The sequence below is a fragment of the Kwoniella bestiolae genome, chromosome 3, assembly GCF_000512585.2.
Source record: "Kwoniella bestiolae CBS 10118 chromosome 3, complete sequence".
NCBI classification, from domain to species: domain Eukaryota; kingdom Fungi; phylum Basidiomycota; class Tremellomycetes; order Tremellales; family Cryptococcaceae; genus Kwoniella; species Kwoniella bestiolae.
This window is the reverse complement of record NC_089243.1, coordinates 1,600,816-1,621,939: the sequence shown is the minus strand read 5'-3', so window position 1 is coordinate 1,621,939 and position 21,124 is coordinate 1,600,816. Positions and strand designations below refer to the sequence as shown.

Here is a 21,124-nt window from a genome sequence, read left to right as displayed (position 1 = left end):
GATTGGGATGTGATGGGAGTATCAAGAAGAAGGAGGTGTCATCTTTGTAGGACGGAAGAAGGACAGGAAGGACAAGAATGAAGGAGAAGGTGAGGTTGACATCATCCTTTGGTTTTTTAATGTTTTCATGTTTCAACAACATCAGTCGCGGACTGTTGCCACCGGATAAATAGGAGTAATCAGATAGGCGCTTTAAATAACCGAAATGGCATGCCTAAACTGGCTTTACCCCACGACGCGTGAAATCCTAGTTTACGCTCAGGACCAAACATAAACAAACAAACCACTTTCAAAAGTACATCATCTTCTCTTCCTGTTGCTGATTTCACATACACGTACATAGCAACATCTCAACAGGTAAGTGAGAGGGAGGAAGCTACAGTAAAATCGTTAGGACAATAAGAAGAAGCAGTAGATTACAGGTGTCGACGAGGTGAGTCGCTCCCAAGACAAGTTCTTGCATCTATCTCATCTGCATACTCTATCTGCAGTCCAAAAAGAGCAGGGAGATCCAAGCTCCCTGTTCACACATGCTAGTTGATTGACTACCTCACGCACACATTCCTACTTCTTAAACACTGCCTCCTATCTGCGGACATCAACTCATTGTTCTTTTCTCCTCAGTAGATTATCAACTGCATACAGTGCCCACGATTGCCTTTTAAAAACAACGATATCTAATTGGTAAGTAACCATGATACTTTATCCCCAATTCTCGCTGGCTAATATCTACTCTTCAGACTTCTCACGTTCCTACAGAGCCTACGGGCATACTCAACATGGACGATCCCTTCGCAGCACCTCCCTTGGGAGGCAACTTGCCTCGACAGCGATCGCGTCCCAATCTCATGAACCCCATTCCTGCTCCTCCATCCTCACGGTCCATCGCATCAATGGCTCGGACACCCTCGCCGCAGAAGAAGAGACAAGAGATGACAGGTCAAGCTTTGAGACAGCATCTGCAGTCTTTGCTCGAGCAGAAGTCGACCCAGCTGCAGACACTGGGGACGATGGGTCAAGAGATCTTGAAACAGCAACAAGACCTGGAAGAAAGGATAAGGGAATTTGAAGATGCCGACGAGAGTGATGAAGAGGAGATCAGGGAGGATACGAAAGAGAAATTACAGGAGTTGGATCAAGCTATGAGGATGTGGGAGAATCAAAATGAAGATCTGATGAGAGGATTAGGCGGAAAAGTGAGTCTGTCTACATGTATTGCCTGGATCATTGACTAACTTGGTAACAGGCGTCGGATCCAGACGAAGATCTTTCACTAGCCGTACCTTCCCCTTCCAAAGGCTCTCAAGCTGCAGCTCCCAGTACTCTTACCCGTCGTCAGAGAAACGCCCAGCATCGTGCATTAGATATGGAATTTGCCACTGAGATTGGGCAGAACTTGCTAGTGGAAGTCAGAAGACTCCAAGCTCTGTTGAGTGAGAGGGATCGTGCGTTGGAAAAGTTTACTGAAGAAAAGGAGAATTGGGAAGGGGAGAAGCAAAGTATATTGAATGCCGTACGAGCTGCCGAGTCTAGTGTTGGTGAGTGCTATCCATCCTTGACATTCACACATTGCTGACGGCGATATGCGTAGAACGATATAAGGAGGAGAACTGGAATCTCGAAGTCAACATGCAAGAATTACGATCATCCCTTGCCGACGTCCAGGATCAGTTCACCAAATCCAATGCTGAACAAGCCCGACTCACGAAAACACTTGTTTCTGCTAGGGAAGCTGCTGAAGCATATAAAACCGATGCTGAGAAGAACGCTCAGTTGGTTGAAGATTTGAAAGTCAAGCATGAAACCGATATGGCTCAGGCTAGAAAGACCACTGCTGGATTACAACGAGATAAGAGTGATCTCCTTACCGAGCTCAACGGTGAGAGATTACGAAGAGTCAGTGCTGGTCGAGGAAGATTATCGAAGTCCATGAGTGCCAGTCCCGGTATGCTTGGTCCCAATGGTGTGGAGGATGATGAAGATGTCTTTGCTGCTGGAGGAAAAGGTAATACCAGTCCTACCAAACGTGGTCCAGGCTTCGACGATAATGATAAAGCTCTCTCGCCCTCTCAACTATACGAATCCGACTTTGATTCGCCAAACCCTACTCCCTCTAAACCCTTCCCTCGATCCCCTCTCGGCGAGATGTACGTCAATGAGATCGATGAGCTGCGAAACAACCTTGCCAAAGCTCAAAGAGAAATTGAAATCCTAAGAAGCGATAACATCAGAAACAGGTCTACCAGTGGTTTATCCTTCAAGAAAAGCGTCGACGAATTCGGAAGTCGAACACCTGGCGCCGATTGGGAAGATGATGAAGGTACGATCGGAGCTGGTGGACGAGGGCGAGGATCCACAAGAGGCAGAAGAGGAAGAGGAAGAGGTATCGCAGCTAGCATTGGTCGAAAACTTGGATTCAACAAGTCGATTATCAGTACTCCTGGTGACAAGAGCTTCAACTCTGCCAGCTCAGGAACCCCGGACCTTCTTAGGACTAGAGGCGTATCAGGTAGTCCTGCCCCTTCTACTCCTGGTACACCAGGCGGTGAGGCTCTTGGTCGAGTACTCGGTCAGAATAACAGTTCAATGGATACTTTCAACTCGCCCAGCTTGTCCAACCGATCGTCAGATAGTCTCGGTCAACAGACAAGCTTCATGGCTCCTGCTGGCGGTGCTCTGGCGGATGAAATTGGTACCCAGATCGTTTCACCTTCTGTCGACTACGTCGACGCAGCTATGATGACAGATGATTGGGAACCCGAGAAGATCATCGTACCCTCTGCCAACCTCGGTCTTCAAGAAGATCCTCTACGTGCACCCCACATAATGACCACGGCAGCGTCCAATGCATCAATTGCTGAATGGGCATTGCAAACGCCGAAACGAAATTCGTTCGATGAGACACTACAAGATGAAGATGCTGGACCTGGACCTTCCAGCTCGACCCCATCAAACCAACAGGGAGATGCTACGCCTACCAAGAAGACTGTACCATTACCTATGCCCAGTCGATTGGCCAATGTATTCACTCGATCTCACTCTGTGGCTGATTCCATATCTACGATGACTGGAACAGACACTGAAGCGGATTATGAAGATGCTCGAGAGACCGTTGGAACGTTAACTCCTTCGCAGAGTCATTCGGAATTGCCCACCGATACGGAAGCATATCAAACTGGACAGGAATGGCCGAACGAATCTTCCGCAGACTCAGACTCGGATAGAGAAGATGGTAGAGAACGGGAACATACGATGCGTGGAATCAAATTATCTGGAGTTAGCAATAACAACGGTGGATGGGCTGCTGCTAAACAGGCTCATAAGACTAAGGAGAGGATAATAGAAGTTCCAGTAGAACGGATCGTGGAGGTTGAGAAGATCGTTGAGGTTCCTGTTGATAGGATCGTGGAAGTCCCTGTGGAGAAAATTGTGGAGGTTGAGAAGATTGTTGAGGTACCGGTCGAACGAATCGTCGAAGTTCAGAAGACTATTGAGGTACCTGTGGAAGTCGAGAGGGTCGTAGAGATCGAAAAGAGGGTGGAGGTACCGGTCGAAGTCGAAAAGATCGTGGAAGTACCGGTCGAAGTCGAAAAGATCGTTGAAGTTCCGGTGGAAAAGATCGTTGAGAAGATCGTCGAAGTTCCGGTGGAGAAGATCGTGGAGATCGAAAAGCGGGTGGAGGTTCCTGTTGACAAGATCGTTGAAGTCGAGAAAATCATCGAGGTTGAGAGACTCATCGAAGTACCCGTCGAGAAGATCGTGGAGGTAGAAAAGATCGTGGAAGTTGAGAAACGGGTTGAAGTCCCCGTAGAGAAAATCGTGGAAGTTCCGGTGGAGAAGATTGTTGAGGTCCCTGTAGAGAAGATTGTGGAAGTCGAGAAACGGGTCGAAGTACCGGTTGAGAAGATTGTAGAAGTACCTGTGGAGAAGATCGTAGAAATCGAGAAGATAGTAGAGGTAGAAAAGGTTGTGGAGGTACCTAAGATCGTGGAGGTTGAGAAGATAGTAGAGAAAGAGGTTGAGAAGATTGTGGAAGTACCTGTTGAAAAGATTGTGGAAGTTACTGTGGAGAAAATAGTGGAAGTTGAGAAGCCCGTTGACAGGGTTGTGGAAGTTGAGAAGATTGTGGAGGTACCCAAGATCGAAGAGAAGATCGTCGAGGTCGAAAAGCCTGTGGAGATCATCAAGGAAGTACAGGTTGAGAAGATCGTAGAAAAGATCGTGGAAGTCCCCAAGATTGTGGAGGTCGAAAAAATTGTGGAGAAGATCGTAGAAGTTGAGAAGATCGTCGAGGTACCTGTTAACGTCGAGGTTGAGAAGGTCGTCGAAAGGGTCGTTGAGATCGAGAAACCCGTGGAGAGGATCGTTGAAGTACCCAAGATTGTCGAGGTGGAGAAGATCGTGGAGAAGATTGTCGAGATACCCAAAGAAGTTGAAGTGATTAGAGAGGTGGAAGTTGAAAAGATCGTCGAAAAGATCGTGGAAGTGATCAAGGAAGTGGAAGTCGAGAAGAGGGTCGAGGTACCTGTAGAAGTTGAAAAGATAGTGGAAAAGATTGTCGAAGTCCCCGTTGAGGTGGAAAAGAGGGTTGAGGTTCCTGTGGAAGTGGAGAAGATCGTTGAGAAACGGGTTGAAGTGCCTGTTGAGGTGGAGAAGATCGTTGAAAAGGTTGTCGAGAGGGTCGTGGAGGTTCCCAAAGAGGTGGAAAAGGTTGTCGAGAAGATTGTGGAAAAGACCGTCGAGGTACCGGTTGAGGTGGAGAAGATTGTGGACAGGATCGTGGAGGTGGAGAAGCGGGTTGAAGTGCCCGTGGTACAGGTGGTCGAGGTGGAGAAGATTGTCGAGGTTCCTGTTGAGAAAATCGTCGAGGTTGAGAAGATTGTGGAAGTACCAGTCGAAAAGCTCGTCACGGTCACCAAAACCATCGAAGTACCTGTCGAAAGGATCGTTACAATCGAGAAGATTGTTGAAGTTCCAGTATCGCAACTCAAGACCGATCAATCTGATTCAAGTATGCAAACTGAACCTCTTCCTTCAACATACTCTTCACCCCTTGCGCCGCCTCCTGATATCTCGCTCTTCCGAGTCAACCCTGGTACCAACTACGATTTCCTCAAGGCTCCTCCTGCCCCCGGCTCATTGGGTAAGAGAGGCAGTCGACGAATTTCCAATGAACATCTCGGTGCTGCCGGCTCTGATTCTGGTCTACCCCAAACTCGAGATCTCGCTTCGCCTGCTACTATCAATGGTCTTCCACCTTCTTCGCCTACCGGTTCAACTGCTCCTGACAGGAGTCGACCGCCTAGAATTTCTCTTCCCCCTCCGCCTGACATGCCTCCCCCTCCTAATACAGTAGTCAAGACGATGTCTACTGGACCACCACCTCGACCCATGTCTCCTCCACCTGACGACTTCATGCAACGTGCCACTACGCCCACCATGCAAATGAGTGTGAACAGACATGGATCGCGTACTGCGCCGTCCTCATCCGCCGCAGCCATGCGAGCAGCAGGTGAGATGCCACCTCCCTCATCTGCCCAGCGACAACCTTCAAGAACGAGCTTCAAGGTACCTCACTCAGTCCAATCAACACCTGGAAGAGGCGATAATGATACCTGGCTTAAATCGAGAGAGAGCGTCAAGCGCCGAGCGACCAAGGTGGTCTCTTCAAGTGGATACGCTTCAGCTTCATCAAGCATATCGGGAATGGACCAAATCCCCGATATGCATGATAGGAATCCCTCGTTGTCCTCTTTCGACAGTTACGCGGAGACTGTACCTCAACCAACTCAACCTCAACATGGTTCAACAGACCCTTCGACCATCCACGCTATCACCCAGACTATGATTGGTGAATACCTGTATAAGTATACGAGAAGGACTGTTGGTAGAGGTCAATCTTCTAACAGACATAGGCGGTTCTTCTGGGTGCATCCTTATACCAAGACGTTATATTGGAGCTCAGAGGATCCGGGATCAAGTAGAGTATCGGAATCTTCTGCTAAGTCTGGTGAGTGGATCTTCGGCTGGTAATTTCAAGATGAGTGTCAAGCTGACAACGATTGCTTGTGATAAGTGTTCATATCTAGCGTGAGGGCGATCGAGGATCCTAATATCCAGCCACCTGGATTGTTCAACAAGAGTATCGTGGTTGCTACGCCTGGTAGAGAGATACAGTTTACTGCTGAGAACAAAGAGAGACATGATCTGTGGATGTCGGTGAGTATTCTCCCGTATACTCCCAGTCGCAGTACTTCAGGGAGTTCTTAGCTGATGCACCTCCAATGATTTAGGCCCTTCAATTCCTCTTGCAACAGCAAAACGCATCTTCCAGTACATCCCACCTAGCCGAATCCAGCATCAAGCACAACACCTCCCGAACAGGCATCTCATCGATTCCAGACGAACAAGGCCGACTCACCACCTCACATATTCCACCTAAATCACCTATGTCGCTCAGATCGTTCGGATCAGAAAGACAGTCTCTGAACAATATCACTCCTCGAGCTGTCAGATCTACCAGCGCCATGTCGAACGTCCGACCTGGAACCTCCATGAGTAAACGAGCTGGGACAGCCGCTCATGAGTATATGAGGAGACATGAGGTCCCTGCTACGATCCATGGGGGACATCGATATAAGGGGACGTACAAGGGGGCTCCGATAGCTGATCAGGATGAGTTTGATATGGTCAGTAGGGATGATGGGGATGAGATGGATGAGAGTTTTGAGGGGTTGGAGAATGTTAGGGGTGAGCCCAATCTCTCTTCTTCCTCGTTCAAGATCACTGGCGAAGTAATCCGTGCTGACCTGCTGTCTCATATCTAGCATGCTGCGATGGTAAACACCTCGTAGGAGACCATCATCACCACCACGATCATCCCAACGTACCCAAGACTCCCGCCCGATCGCAAACCCCCTCGATCAGAGCTTGGTCGATGCGCTCGTCCACTCGAAGACCATCGAACGCCTCGTCGAGAAAACCAATAAGTAATATACATACAGCCTTGGAGGGCGATAGGGAAAGTGTATTCTCGACAGCGAAGAAAAGAGAGAGGGAGAGAAGTAAGTCTGCTATGGGACATAGAGATAGATATTAAGATGGGTTAAATTTTCATTCTTTTGGTTTGGGATTGCATTCACAGTTATAGTTACATTCACATTCACATTCTAATTTGGTACAATTTGATTTGTTTATTCCTTCTCAGGCTTATATCATATACTCGTATTAAAGATGTTTACGTATTGCGGTATGAAGTAATGATGAACGTGATACTTCTGATATGTTTGGGTTGTCGTACAATTCGACCGATATGAAGGAGCTAAACCTCCCGATCATAACGTCATTCGTTCCCCGAGGAACCCCCGAACCGGCGGCAGAAGAACATTTTCGATTGAGGGACTTGCAAATGTGCGGAATTGCGTAAAGGTCGTGCTACTGCTGCAACGTTGCAGAGAACTTTGGTAAATGTAAATGACATGAAATGCATATCGCAGACATGCAGCAATCGTAGATAGTTGTACATTGATGTCCGAACCTTTCCAATATGAAACTATGTTTAGAGACTAATCTGGACGATCCTGCTCAACGTCATCCCCAAGAATGATCAATACTTCTTCTCCCTTCTGCTTCCGGGCCTTGTTTTGGTGTTCATGATCCCACCATGAACACCAGACATTTATGCACTATTCCCCTACCATTACACTGGCCCAGCTCTCTCGATATGAGCGTGCTCAGGTTTAGCACCCAGTGAGTTCATGTGAGCGACTCGTCCAGCCTCGCCACCTTCCTCCCTGTATCTTCTCTGAGCTTCAGCTTTCTCCTTCCTCATCCTCTGAGACTTCTTGACACCGAAACCATCCTCGAAAAGACTGAACGCTTCGTCGATGGAAAGTCCTTTAGTCTCGGGATAGAAAAAGTACGCAAGGACATAACCGATGATGATGAATCCCAAGTAAAGGCCATAAGTACCCGATGGCGTGAGGGTGTTGAGCTCCGACAAAAAGGTAACTGCCACGACCAAGTTGGCGGTGAAACTTGCTGTAGTCGAGATAGCTGAACCGATCGCTCTAATCTCGAGGGCGAGATATTCGGATTGGTACCAACATAGATGGGCGTATGTTGATCCGAAACCCATCACGAAGACTACGATACCGGCGATGACGAGACCGACATCCCTTTGAGCGTAGACTGCACCGTGCACGAGGAATCCTCCAGTCTCTCTGCACATGACTAGATAAAGTAATACTGGATCAGCTCATGGCTCTTTATCTGTATTGGAATGTGTGTGGTCTACTCGACTTACAATAGAACGCGATTAAACACCACAGGAGACCAATGATCATCAAAGGCCCGAATTTCATTAGGAGACCTCTTCTACCGATTCGGTCAACGAATATCATACCGACAAGGAGGAAGAAGGTGTTTGTGATGGACGGAATGAGACCACCGAGAGAGGCATTGGAGAGACCGACCAAACCGAAAAGATCACCCGCATAGTATAGCAGAGTGTTGTAACCCGTGAATTGACCGAAGACTTGAATCATACAAACGACCAAGATTGATCTTCTATAGGGCTTATGAGTCCATAACTTCTTTGATCTCTCCATGAAAGTGGTAGTTCGCTCCAAGACGGTGGTAGCTTCCACGTGAGCTCTGACTACCTCCAGCTTGAGCTCGATGATTTCGGGAGTAGCGTATTTGTAGATTTGCTGGAGTACTGCTCTAGCCTTATCATCTTGTCCTCTGAGGATGAGCACTCGAGGGGACTCGGGAAGCTTGTGCATAAGACAAAGTTGGATGAGGGAAGGGACCACACCGAGTCCAAATAAGATTCTCCAGTTATGGGGGACATTCTTCATACCGGCTCCAATGGCGACGGATACTGTCTGACCGAAAGGGATGAAGAACCCGTTCGTACCGACACATCTACCTCTGACAGCTGTGGGAGCCAGCTCGGTGATATAGAGTGGACAGATGACGGCAGCACCACCAACACCGACACCCAGGATCAATCGACCAGCAATAAGTTGACCGAGGGAGAAACTTGTAGCAATGATGATCGCACCGGCAGTGAAGCTATGATAGTACAGGTGAGCCACCTTGTCGATATTTGTTTGAAAGAGATAGCTTACAAGACATCAGCGATGAACAGACACCATTTTCGACCCCATCGATCGGCGAAGAAACCTAGAATGGCAGCACCGATGATTGCACCGATGGTAGTAGCGGCAGTGGCGATTTCCTTTTCAGGGTCGGTAAGAGCTCGACCCAAATCAGTCCCGACGTAAGGCAAGGCAATCCCAACGACACCGGTGTCGTACCCGTACAGGAAACCACCAAGAGCGGCCTGCAGTAGAATTTAACGAAGATCAGCTGACGATGAAACGTGTGTACTTGACACAACACCCACAGCCGCAATCAAGAAGACCAAGTACGGTGTCATTTTGTCTTCACCTTCAGCATGGATGACCGCTTCGTCCTGCAAAGTCCGCATGCCATCAGCATCGTCGCTACTTGATGAGCTCGAAATGAAATGATGATACCTACAATGAGTTGACCATTTGAGCCATGTGGAGCGACAGTAACATGTTGTCCTTCTCCTTTGAGCTCTTCGGAGGGGATGTTTTCCGAAGGTTGCTCGGCAAGAACGATATCGTGATGTCCCATGGTGATGAGTATGTCTCGAGCTTGATGAGGTGATTGATCGTCCAGATCTTCTGTGAAGAACAGAAAAGAATCCAATTGTCTCGAAATTAGCGAAGTATTTATATGAATAGGATGACTGAAACTTCCAATCGTAGACGGTCAATATCAATGACACGTTATGCTTTTTTTGTGGCTTTTGACTTACTGTTCATGCGCAGGGCCCCCTCGGGGTAAGCTGCTCTGCAGGTATGCAGTGCCATCTAACCTATTGGATTCTCGCGAGATCGCTTCTTATGTCCCGACACCCCATCCATTACGTTCATGAAACTCACCGATCCATCCGGGCCGGGAAGAAGACTTGGCCAAAACCCACCGGTTGAAGATCGTCACATGACGTACCAGTTGTGATCGAATGAATCGTCATAGAGCTTCACGTGATGAGGGGTAATGAGACTCTCTTCTGACAATGGTAACAGTCAAGCCAAGAGTGGCGGTCACTTGAGCCGAGAATCGTGCATCGGCAGATTTGCCTTCACCTTGCGTTGGAGTATACTCAGTGGAGATAGCAAGATCCCGCAGAGCGTTCCCCCATCCATCAGGAGACCCCCTTTCTTCCAGGCTATGGGCCCGCCAAAGTGAAGCGGCCCGGACAGTCTTGACGAGATCGGTAGCGGGCCGTGCGCAGGAGCAGGGGGAGCTTTGTCAGTCTAGAGTTGGACACCCCAGCTTGCGTTCAAACTCTTGGCTGCAGAGGAAAAGACTCGCTGAAGTAGGTTGATGACAAGATGACATGAAAATGGGAGCTATTAAAGATCATGTTTAGCATGACCCAAAAACGAAAGAGGGATGACAAACAGAATTGAGAGTTTGTGGAAAGACCAGCATATCATACGGATACACTCTGTTATATATCGTGTCCTTCTGTTAAACTTTCTGCCGGATTGACTTCATCTTGACGACCCCTCCTATTTTTTCCGGGATTGATGCTGTCCGCTATCGGAGGATCCTGGTCAAATAGAGCAAACATCGGCTGAAGATCATGGGCGAAGCTCCTCAACGTGACTACCTCTTCACGGCCGTATTCTGCTGCTGACAGTGATTGCGCTGGGCGCCCTCAGGTATATTATCGGTCGACTCTAAAATGTGTTGCACCGGGTGAATCAATAGATGATGTTTGTGCAACCGGGTAATTGCGGGCTCAGAGAATATCTGTTATAGCGGCGTGCTCAAGATGATCAAAATTCTGCATCTCGCGTTACCTTGCTTTCTTTTCCGCAGGTAATATCGTTTGCAACAGTGTTCATACATGTCCTCAACGCATTTCTCAGTCCCAACTATAGTTACAAATTAGCACAATGCCACATCAAACGGTAGGATTACAAGGGACGCATGCCCAAATGTACAAAGACTCTTATCTGTATGCTCAAGCCTGGCAATTCTCTGGCACCGCCTGTATGAAGTGAACGCTATGATACTGTTCTCGTCATCAACTTTTAGTCTTGTATCCAGAGGACTCACAAGGTTCCACCAATCCCATACATGTGCACCCATGTCATTCGGGTCAGACGCCAAGGTCAGCAAGGATAGGACCACCGTCAGAATCTTGCCTCGCTGTGCAACTCGAAACGCTTAGCATGCCTCGAATACGCCGACAGTCCACCGATGCGCAGACTCACCAAGCTTTGACCATTAGATGCGAGGCAATCGATTGGTATACTAAGTCACATGTTAGATTGATGCTGTTATGCCCTTGACTCACCTAGACAGTATATCATAGGCTCGTTTAGCCATCATCTGCCGTTGAGATGGTGAGTCATGGCTAGGCATCAATGCTGATCGGAAGTCAATCTACACAGATGATGAGTCGAGCGTTAAGTGATATGAACTTCCGAGTGAATGAACTCACACAAGCAAATCGAACACATAGCGCAGTGATATGTATGTTAGCACACTGAATACCCCACCAAGATTGTTGATCCGCCTGAGCATCCGCACTAAGAGCTTCTGAATTTCCCGTTGGTATGGGGACTCCTTCTGTCAATTCTCGAAGCTCTGATAACGCCTCCTCGATCCATGCAAGCGAAGTATCAGGATTATCGAATATCCCAGGATCTTGTGAGAACATTCGATGTCTCTGCAGACATCGGCCTAATATCCGGAACATCTTGGCTATCACTATAAAGCCACTGAGATAGGATCGCTTGTTGGCTGGTTGAGGGAAGTTATGCTCCTCGGATATGTATTCGTCGTCTACTGCCATCGGTAGAGGTGGCTCTCCTTCCATCTCAAGAAGCATCAGAGGTGCCCCGTTGAGAGCTAGCGTTCTTCAAAAACAGGTACTCAGCTAAAGATTGACTTCCTACGAGCCGTATCCGAAAACCTACTTTTCAATAGCTATGACCTCCCAGTACATACGGCGGCATATCTCTTTCTCGATGAGTGTCATGCCTTCACGAGGTTCTGCTCGGTGGATTCGTAGCGTGTAAACTAAACGACGAGCTTCGGCTGCAAGCAGGTCTGTTGATGTGGTATCATCTGTAGCTTGTGTCGAGATCAGATCCCTGTATGGATTTGTCAGTCGACTCCCATGCCACAAAAAGTGAGCTAAGCTTACAGAATCACGGATGCAAGTAGTGGTAACGTTGGCTGATGGCTGTTTCGCAACTGACAAGCTCGACTGAACCGGTGTGCTCGGAAGAGGATCCGTTTCAGGCGCTCTCGAGTATGATGTGTACCGACAAGGCTCATGGGGCTCTGGCAGATGCTGCAGGAAGGTCAGTCACCGTCTGCCGTTCTTGAGCCCAGCGGACTCACACATAAGCAACTATGGGGTTGTCAGCTCTTTGACACTTGTAATAGGGCTGAAGGACTCACCGATGCTCGCCAGAAAACCCCTAAAATTCTCATCCTTCTGATCTCTACGATATAAAAGATCTTGTGCAAAAGACGGTCGATGGACAATGGGAACTAGAGCATGTTGGTGACGCATGTGCAAAGATATGAAGAAGCATATATCTGACCACGGTGCCACAACCTCGATAGGCATGAAACTCCCAGGTTCCGCGGTCAGCTTCAAAGAAGCTAAAATGGCAGCCTCACTTGGACTGTTTCCTGTTATTGACGATTGATCATCACGGATAGGCGGCTGAGCGGTAGATGTCGTGGCTGAGGGAGAATTGAACACCACGCTTCCTGTACTCAGATCAGTTGGGTTGCTGTTATTGGGTTCCACATCGTTCGGTAGCCGAAAGGAAAAAGACGCCCACTCTTCGACATTCAAAGGCAACGTGGCATTGGCTAGATGTCCAGGAGGGAAGTGGAAATATGGGGTGGATTGTCTCAACGCAGAAACGATGTTATCTGCCCTGAAGTTGCCGCTTGGACTGGCCGCGGACCCTTGTAAGAGCTGTTCTACGAATCTTGTGTTGCTGTCTTGGATGACTGTGTTATTTTGATTTGGATCCGTCAGTCTTGAAGGACCTGGTTGCCCTGTAGACGCTGAGGTTAGTACGTTGCTCGTCAACTTGTCACGATGCAGGGAGCTTACCAAAATCTTCGGTAGGTACCAGTGGTGCATGTAATTCTGGTAATACCAAGTCATTCATGTCAATTCCAGTTGAGGCTCCGTTGATCCTAGCCGGCCCTTGCTGTTGACCAAGCCCGCGACGCTGAAGATCGGGTGATACAGAACGGCTTAGACGGGCGGTTCGCGCGGTGACACTGAGTCATCCATTTAGAATATTAGCTGCACGTGCATACACTAGGTCCTGAGGTTGCGCTCACTTGGAAGGCCGACCCGGCTTCTTGTGTGTATATGTGAATGTGCAGCTTTCTCCCCGACGAAAACATCGTTGACAAGTGTGAGCCAGGTTGGCATGTAGGGCAGCATCTACATCTGAGCCTTCGAGCGGGTTGCATTTGACCTAAACCGGTGAAAGATGCAATCACCAATACGTACACGTCAAACACATCGGAAGGATTATCTATCGGAAATCAATTAGCCTACCTTCTGGGTCCTACACCAATCGCACACTTGTTTGATAGCCCGACTCTCTCCGTCTTCAGTCATCTTTCGTGAGGAATGGGTTGTTATCGAACCGCTGAATTAGGGAGTCGGTGGTGATGCAACAAGTAGGTGAAAGGAGCAAAACGAAGAAAAACGCCTGACGAATGACAAGCAGGGTAAACAAAATCTACCGTGTTGTAGGTAATTGGGATTCACAGAATCCTTGGAAACCTTCCGGGCCGGGGTACCGCCGGCTTAACTGTAGTCCGCTCCACGACGCTCCACATCGGTCGATTAGTGAATTCTACCGTAATGATCTCACATGGCGCACGAAGAATCTCCCGGTGTTTTCTGATGCAGGTTCTGCGCTTTGAAATCTTCTGAGGTTTCGATGCAGATCACTTTAGCCGATTAACCTGTAAGGATCAGATATAAAGTCAGCATGTAGATATGCTGTGGCGATTTCATCATACACAAGACGCAACATTGTAACTCACGCATCATAGAACTTCAGTAATTTAGCAAAAGACAATCCTTTCAAGATGCCTATCGCCGTTCCAACCACAGCTTTTGTACGATCAGATGGTAAGTTGGACCAAATCCCGCCTCAAAATGTGCCCAAACTGACGAAAGATATGGCTCTTGCAGATCCCAAAGGTACCAAATTCGATGCTATCTCCGATGCCGTAGACGATATCAACGTTGCCAAACTCAAGGCGATGGCTGCCGATAACGCCTACGACGAATCAGTGTTCGACAGTGATAAAGATAAAGCCACTTTCAGACAATTCGTCGACTCGAACGAGAGTTCTCGACGATTTTACATGTAAGCATCGCCATTTGAGCCTATCATGTTGGATGTTGTTGAGGTTGGAGCTGACTCGTGTTGATCTCAGCGAACAACACACCAAACAAACTGTAGAATTCAACCTCGAAGCTCGAAGGAAGGTCTTCGAAAAAGCCAGAGCAAGCATGTCTGTGTGGGAGGCTATGGAGCTCCTTAACACATTGGTCGATGCTTCCGATCCCGATACAAGTGCCACCCAAATCCAACACTTGCTCCAAACAGCCGAAGCTATGAGAAAGGATGGAAAACCAGAATGGATGCAAGTCACTGGTCTTGTTCATGATCTAGGAAAACTCCTCTACTTCTTTGGGTCCGATGGTCAATGGGACGTAGTTGGTGATACTTTTGTGGTTGGATGTGAATTCCCAACAGAGAAGATCGTTTACTCCGATACTTTTGGCGAGAACCCTGATCTCAACCACCCTGTTTACTCGACGAAATACGGAATGTACAAGCCAGGATGTGGTTTGGAGAATGTTCTCATCTCATGGGGACATGATGAATACCTTGTGAGTACTTGCTGTAAACACAGTTGAAGGAAGACCGATTGACACTTCGTATCTAGTACCTCATCTGCAAACAACAATCAACGCTCCCAAAGGCTGCCTTGCACATGATCCGATATCACTCCTTCTACCCATGGCACCGAGAGAGAGCCTACACTTATTTAGAGAACGAAGACGATAAACAGGCTCTTAAGGATGTACTCGCCTTCAACCCTTACGATTTATACTCTAAATCAGACTCCCTCCCCGATCCCGTGGCCCTTCGACCATACTACGAGGGTCTTATCGCTAAATTCTTCCCCGAAAAGGTTAACTGGTAGATGCAAGTTCTGGGTTCAAGTAGTTTCCTGGATTGTAATATGTAAGATGTCATGACATGCAGAACAATGGACAATGTTGTCAACTGGAGTGTGCTCATGCGAATCGTGCCAGGGATCTGTTCAAGAAAGTTTGTGTCATAGTTCTCAATGGGTATCCCTTGTTCGAGACTTGTACGATTGGTAACCTCGGTCATGCCATCATCGTATAATTTGCCTGCAGCATATGCAGTCTCGCCACCCCCACTTTTGTCAACATCAGATGCAGGATGAATGCGGCCGATGTATAATCCTGCGATACAGTACATGTCTATTTTCTCCCCCCCGCAGCCGGAATTTAATGCCAGTGTCCTTGTTTGCGTATTGCATCATGGAATCATAGGTTAATCTCACAGCAGAAACCGACTAATTACATACGTTGTCAAGGTATAATGTCCGGGTCATGTATTCTCTCGATAATGATACCGCTATTCACAATATCGTATATACTGTACCATCTGCCATACCCGCCTACACCTCAAGTCAGAATAGCTTCCCCATCGTCACCGAAGAATACAGGTTGACCGGTTTTGTACGAATGCTGCAAGGCGGAAGCCACCTTCACTGCTTCCAATGAATCTAACAATGTGATCGGAACAGCTGATTACAACCATTCAGGTCAGCAGGTTACTCCAAGATTCCGTCGAGATCTAGTCACTGTCCGACTATCAAGATCAGAGGATAAATGAAAGCCTTCTCACGTTTTCCTTCGAGGACTGCATCAGTAAATTCGTTGACTTCGGTCACGAAAGCGTCCTTGAATCGTTCGTAATAAGTTGGCCTACTCGCAATCAGCCAAAAACACCTAACATAGGGATCATTGACACGATATAGCTCACGTTGATTCAGTTCTTACACCGTGACTGTCTCTAATTTCGATTCTGTTCAATGTTGGATTCTGCAAACGGCAATATCGTGTTAGCGGGTAATCTTCTGTACCAAGCTTTGATATTGGCCCGAAGTGGATGAATGTGCTTGACTTACACCATTTACAATGACTTTCGACTCGGTACCAAAGACCTCGGTAAAGCAATCATGACCATGTGACATCGTTCTATTGGCATGCACGACCAGGATTGTATCGTTCTCAAATTCGACTATACCAATCCCATTATCTACATCGTCCAGTCTTGATAGTTCTGGATGTCGGACGTTATGCCCCAGGGCATATACTTTTCGGACTTGTTTCTTATTGACCATGCCATCTGTTGTAGAAGCGGACTGGGGCAGTAAGAACCATCTTGCCAAGTCTATGTCGTGGATTGCGCAATCTACAAAGATTCCCCCTGAAGAAGTGGCGAATTTGACGAAGAAACCTGGTCATTCCCCATCATCTTGGTCAACTGCCGTTCACTGTCGCCTAGAGACCTGACAGATTATCGCTCACCTGAAGGGTCATATTGGTCATTTGTGGCAGATTTCACTAAATGTGTTTGACCTAATATTCCTTCTTCTATCATCCGTTTCACTTCGCGGTAAGACTCGTCAACTATGCATGACACTCATGGTCAGCTGATTTTTACCTATTTTGTGTTGAGAAGGTGCATCAACGACTCGACTCACATCTTCGGCTGAAGCCAACCATAACTTTCAATTCCGGAAATTTCTCAGCCTCATGGACAACCTGTCTGGAAGTCTCGACGTCAATCGAAATAGGTTTTTCGAGGAGGACATGCTATCAATGATATGATCAAACAGTCAGCCTCAATTGAACAGCCGAATACAGGTGTGGTCTGATAACTTACTTTGCCAGCGTTCAGAGCTTGTATAGTCAGCGGCGCATGTGTAGCAGTCTCGGTAGAAATCAAAACCGCATCAACATCGCTCCCCTCCAAACAGCTTTTTAAATCTTGAAATACTTTTGTTGACGGCGGGAGACTTGTTGAAGCCCATTCTGATGATATGGGTCGGGGATCAACTACTGAGATCAATTCCGCTCTGGGTGTCTTGAAAGCGACATTCAAGGCATGGCGTTGACCCATTCTGCCGAGTCCCAGGACGGCATATCTCAGCTTCCTTGGCGTTGTCATTTTGTTGCGTATGGCACGAGACTTATGTCGAGATTTTCTCTAACCGAGTAATTCAAGTATCTGTTCGTATATATCAAGCTTACACACGGCTAAATACGGCTAAATGACAGCGATCACTTGTACAGATGATATTCCGATGATTACCAACGAATGGCAAAAGAGGTAAATCAGCGACTTAGGTTGTTCCATATCATGCCTGACCTCGTGCTGCATTTGCAGAATTTCCCCCGATCAGGGCTGAATTGCATAAACACCCGATTGCTAGCTTGTTGCGGCGGGCCGGTATGCTTTAACAGACTCACGCCGGTCGAGAAAGATGCCTTTATCTCAGTTGACAGACAGTCTTGAAATGATTTCCGGTGGACGGGTCAAACAGATGTGAGAGTGAAAACACATGCTATGAAGGCAGGACGCGCAAGATCAATTAGTAAAGAACTGAAAATGCATAACATATCACTTCACATCCGTTGGAAATTCCTGATGAGAGCTTCTTCAGCGACTTTGCAAGCTTGTGCGTACACCTCGGGAACTGATGGATCATCTTTCTCCATTGAGGGGGCCTCGAAAAACTCCCACATGATCGGGCCTGATGTTTCGATGACGATCAGCTAGATTCTTTCCTCATAGTCTTCCAGGATAGCAAGAGTCTATAGCTCACCTTGAAACCCAGTATCGAGTACAGCTCTGACAGACTCTAAAACCCTTCCACCACCTAGATCATCATCGCTCTTCACATCTCGTCCAGCATCTTTGCCAACAAAAGGCAAGGGTCTACCACATATCGTCCAAGTGAATATGTCTCCTCTGCCGGGGTTGTTATTCTCTCGCCAAGCATCATATGGACTACCTTTACCCAGTGGTTTGACAGGTTTTAGTACATCTGAAATCTCAAGATAAAATATCTTTTCGCCTGGAACCTTCTTCAGTCTTTCTATCATTGCGTGGTATTGCTCATCTGTCCATCCTTTTCCTGTGGTAGGATCCCAGCCGTATGCTGGAGCAAGTGGGAAATGCGCTACGTCAATACACATGCCCAGATTTGGGTGGTTCTACAACCAGGGGTAAATCAGCAACAGCTTGAGGATGTCACAGAGGGATTTCAGGCGGAACGAACAGCTCACCCCTAGTTGAACTAGTCCCCAGACCTTCTCCCAGTCGTTCACTCTTTTAGAAAAACACCAAGGCTCATAAGCGATTTTGACTGGAGGATCTTGCTCGGATCCTAATTCAGCTAGCCATCGTAAATCTTCGGCAGTTTTGCTATCTGGGGCGTTCGCTTCTGCATAATCATTCGCGCCGACCTAAGCATATCATATGAGTGTCGCATCCTAAGGCAAGAAGAAATGTCTTGAGCTTACTTGTATAAGCTCGACTTTCAGCTTAGAGCACAACGTCAACCACCGTTCAGCCTTCCTTCTAACCCAAGCAGCTCGTTCCGACCCTTCCGGCCATCCATCAAATTGGTTCAAAGGTTGAAGTGCTAGTACACTGAGACCATGATTTTTGGCCAATTCAATGAAGTTGCTTGCTTCTTCATACATGGCGTTCCAGATCTCCTCGTCCTCCGGATCGGGCTCATCGGCCTCCTTCCATTCTTGGGGACACGTTGATCGCGGTCTATAATACTGGTAAGCTGCAGACCGGCAGGCTTTAGATGAGGAGGCAGGAAGGACCTACAAGTCGGGTCTTCTACTCCTTACCCAAGACATATAATCACCGAAGCCAACTTCTGCATATTTGTAATTCGCTTTCTGCAATGCCGCGAATTTCGCTGGGATAGTATGGCTTTTCCCAAAGCCGAGAGAAGCGGTTGCTACACCGAATCGGGCATTCGCAAGAGCTCTAGACATAACGACTTTGTTGTAACTGTCTTCGCAGGTAACGCTGGGTAGTCAAGTATTTATAGGACATAAATAATGTACAACACATCACTGGAGCTGAACGGAAAATACAGTGTCGACAAGGTGTTGAATACAGTATGTCACACTTCCTTAGCCGAAGATTAGGAAGATTAGGGCCCTTCGGCAGGTTTTGACGCGTTATCGGGGGAATAAGCTCGATCACGTAAAACAGGCAGAATCGGACCGTCGAGACAGAAGGGATAACTGAGCTATACACTCGACTTGGCTTTGAATGCATCTCAGCGCTTCTACGACAGAGTTCGCAGGCATGATACCGAGCTCTAGGTCTGAATCGCTCAACGTGGGTACAGCGAAATATGAGAACGTCATGCATGTTTGTCTGAGGTTGCATCATCTGAACGAGGCATATGCTATTGATTCTGACGAGACAAAGTCGTGGTCGTGTGGTACAGAGCTTCGAATTCTACTAGCTAATTTCGCTTACTCCAATGATAAAGCATTTGATCGTGCTGTGATGACGGCGATTAATAAGCGATATTTCATATTACTCTGAATATAGTGATACTTACGATCTTTTGGTCCAGCCCAATTACTGCTGCCTCGCCAACCGCCATCAATCCTCAGTTCGTAATCATTCATCATGGAGTTTTCGATGAGGAAGATGATACCAGTAGCAACCTCATCAGGCTGAGAGACACGTCGAGGGTAGATGGCACCGGCTTCCAGCTCAGAGACAAAGTATGGCTACAGAATCAGTAGAATCAGTACGCTGGAAGCCTGCCTCATAGTGTTCATGATCAACCTACGATTCTATCTGGACCCATGATGGATGAAGCTACTACTGCGGGTGAAACGGTGTTCACTCTGATACCATAAGGACCCAAAAAGTCCGCCATTCCTTGAGAGATACCGATGACTGCAGCTACGATTCAATGTATCAGTCCAAACCCTCCCTGTACTCCACTCACTCTTTGTTGGACCATAGGTGATACATCTTGCTGGGACAGGATGAGCGACGGCGGAGGCGATGTTGATTATGACACCTCTTTCCTCGGTCTCACGGGGCGCGAAGGGCCCATCATCGGGATACTGCGAATTGATGGCATCCGCAATATGAGCGTTCACGGTGAAGGTTCCGTACGCATTGACACGAAGGACTTTCTCGAAATCCTGCTCATCGGACGCGTCAGCCAAGGACCGCGTCTCGCATTCTCGAGTCTCGAGCGCAATACTCACGTTGATACTGTCCTTCAATCTGTTACTCCATTTCCTACCAGGTGCAATAGCAGCAGTGTGAATAGCACCGAAGAGAGATCCTTTAGGAATGAGCTTTAGTGCCTCACTGCACGCAGCCTCTAATCTACTTGAGTTATCGACGCTGGCTTGGATGAAAAAAGCTCGCTCTTCGTGGTATGTCTTAACTTTTGCGGTGCCTTCTTCGGGTGATTGCAAGTCGAAGATCTAGATTCTCCCAGGTAAGAATGCTAATTCTTGAGGTGTCTGAGAACGATACTGCACTTACGACTACGATACCACCTTTCGCAAGTATATGTCGAGCGACTTCGCCTCCAATAGACCCACAGCCTCCGGTGATAATGAACGCTGCGATACCCGTCAGCTTGGGCTTCGCCCTTTGATTACAAGTCGAAACCGGGACACACCTTTCCCTTCGATCTTCATGTTAAAACAATTTCGCTGTTGCTTGTGGTGATAAGAAAGCAGGTCTTGGACGATTGAAGATGGTATTATGCTTGTCAGATATCTTAACTAGTTCTGAAATCAATCGGCCAGGCCAGTCGAAACAGTCATCCGGTCCGTGATCGTTCGTCCTAGCTCATCGGGATGTTTGTGATTTTCGGTGGATATGTA

General features: G+C 47.6%; 7 protein-coding genes across 7 annotated transcripts; 2 read left to right on the top strand and 5 right to left on the bottom strand.

Moving 5' to 3' along the window:
• Positions 1–779: 779 nt before the first annotated feature.
• I302_105278 (uncharacterized protein) lies at positions 780–7,099 on the top strand (the record flags this gene model as incomplete). Its single annotated transcript, XM_019195144.1, has 6 exons — positions 780–1,196; positions 1,247–1,538; positions 1,592–6,010; positions 6,077–6,219; positions 6,294–6,750; positions 6,828–7,099. The coding sequence occupies 6 exons, from the start codon at positions 780–782 to the stop codon at positions 7,097–7,099; spliced, it is 6,000 nt and encodes a 1,999-aa protein (XP_019042857.1).
• Positions 7,100–7,699: 600 nt separating this feature from the next.
• Positions 7,700–9,669, bottom strand: I302_105277 (uncharacterized protein; the record flags this gene model as incomplete). The annotated part of the gene is made up of 5 exons (XM_019195143.1): positions 7,700–8,232; positions 8,306–9,078; positions 9,135–9,349; positions 9,413–9,481; positions 9,550–9,669. The coding sequence occupies 5 exons, from the start codon at positions 9,667–9,669 to the stop codon at positions 7,700–7,702; spliced, it is 1,710 nt and encodes a 569-aa protein (XP_019042856.1).
• A 1,402-nt stretch (positions 9,670–11,071) lies between these two features.
• On the bottom strand, positions 11,072–13,717 carry I302_105276 (uncharacterized protein; the record flags this gene model as incomplete). The annotated part of the gene is made up of 12 exons (XM_065870054.1): positions 11,072–11,098; positions 11,167–11,259; positions 11,325–11,364; positions 11,408–11,496; positions 11,555–11,972; positions 12,033–12,209; positions 12,263–12,412; positions 12,463–12,472; positions 12,523–13,137; positions 13,196–13,368; positions 13,432–13,571; positions 13,655–13,717. The coding sequence occupies 12 exons, from the start codon at positions 13,715–13,717 to the stop codon at positions 11,072–11,074; spliced, it is 1,995 nt and encodes a 664-aa protein (XP_065726126.1).
• A 479-nt stretch (positions 13,718–14,196) lies between these two features.
• On the top strand, positions 14,197–15,327 carry I302_105275 (uncharacterized protein; the record flags this gene model as incomplete). Its single annotated transcript, XM_065870053.1, has 4 exons — positions 14,197–14,239; positions 14,303–14,480; positions 14,551–15,010; positions 15,067–15,327. 4 exons carry the CDS (start codon positions 14,197–14,199, stop codon positions 15,325–15,327), a joined length of 942 nt encoding a protein of 313 aa, XP_065726125.1.
• A 514-nt stretch (positions 15,328–15,841) lies between these two features.
• On the bottom strand, positions 15,842–17,393 carry I302_105274 (uncharacterized protein; the record flags this gene model as incomplete). Its single annotated transcript, XM_019195140.1, has 7 exons — positions 15,842–15,963; positions 16,065–16,144; positions 16,203–16,261; positions 16,348–16,679; positions 16,751–16,852; positions 16,927–17,038; positions 17,109–17,393. 7 exons carry the CDS (start codon positions 17,391–17,393, stop codon positions 15,842–15,844), a joined length of 1,092 nt encoding a protein of 363 aa, XP_019042853.1.
• Positions 17,394–17,851: 458 nt separating this feature from the next.
• Positions 17,852–19,243, bottom strand: I302_105273 (uncharacterized protein; the record flags this gene model as incomplete). Its single annotated transcript, XM_019195139.1, has 5 exons — positions 17,852–17,979; positions 18,052–18,442; positions 18,515–18,694; positions 18,752–19,010; positions 19,071–19,243. 5 exons carry the CDS (start codon positions 19,241–19,243, stop codon positions 17,852–17,854), a joined length of 1,131 nt encoding a protein of 376 aa, XP_019042852.1.
• Positions 19,244–19,735: 492 nt separating this feature from the next.
• I302_105272 (uncharacterized protein) lies at positions 19,736–20,935 on the bottom strand (the record flags this gene model as incomplete). Its single annotated transcript, XM_019195138.1, has 7 exons — positions 19,736–19,764; positions 19,825–19,999; positions 20,062–20,177; positions 20,224–20,425; positions 20,492–20,716; positions 20,778–20,857; positions 20,917–20,935. The coding sequence occupies 7 exons, from the start codon at positions 20,933–20,935 to the stop codon at positions 19,736–19,738; spliced, it is 846 nt and encodes a 281-aa protein (XP_019042851.1).
• Positions 20,936–21,124: the final 189 nt, after the last annotated feature.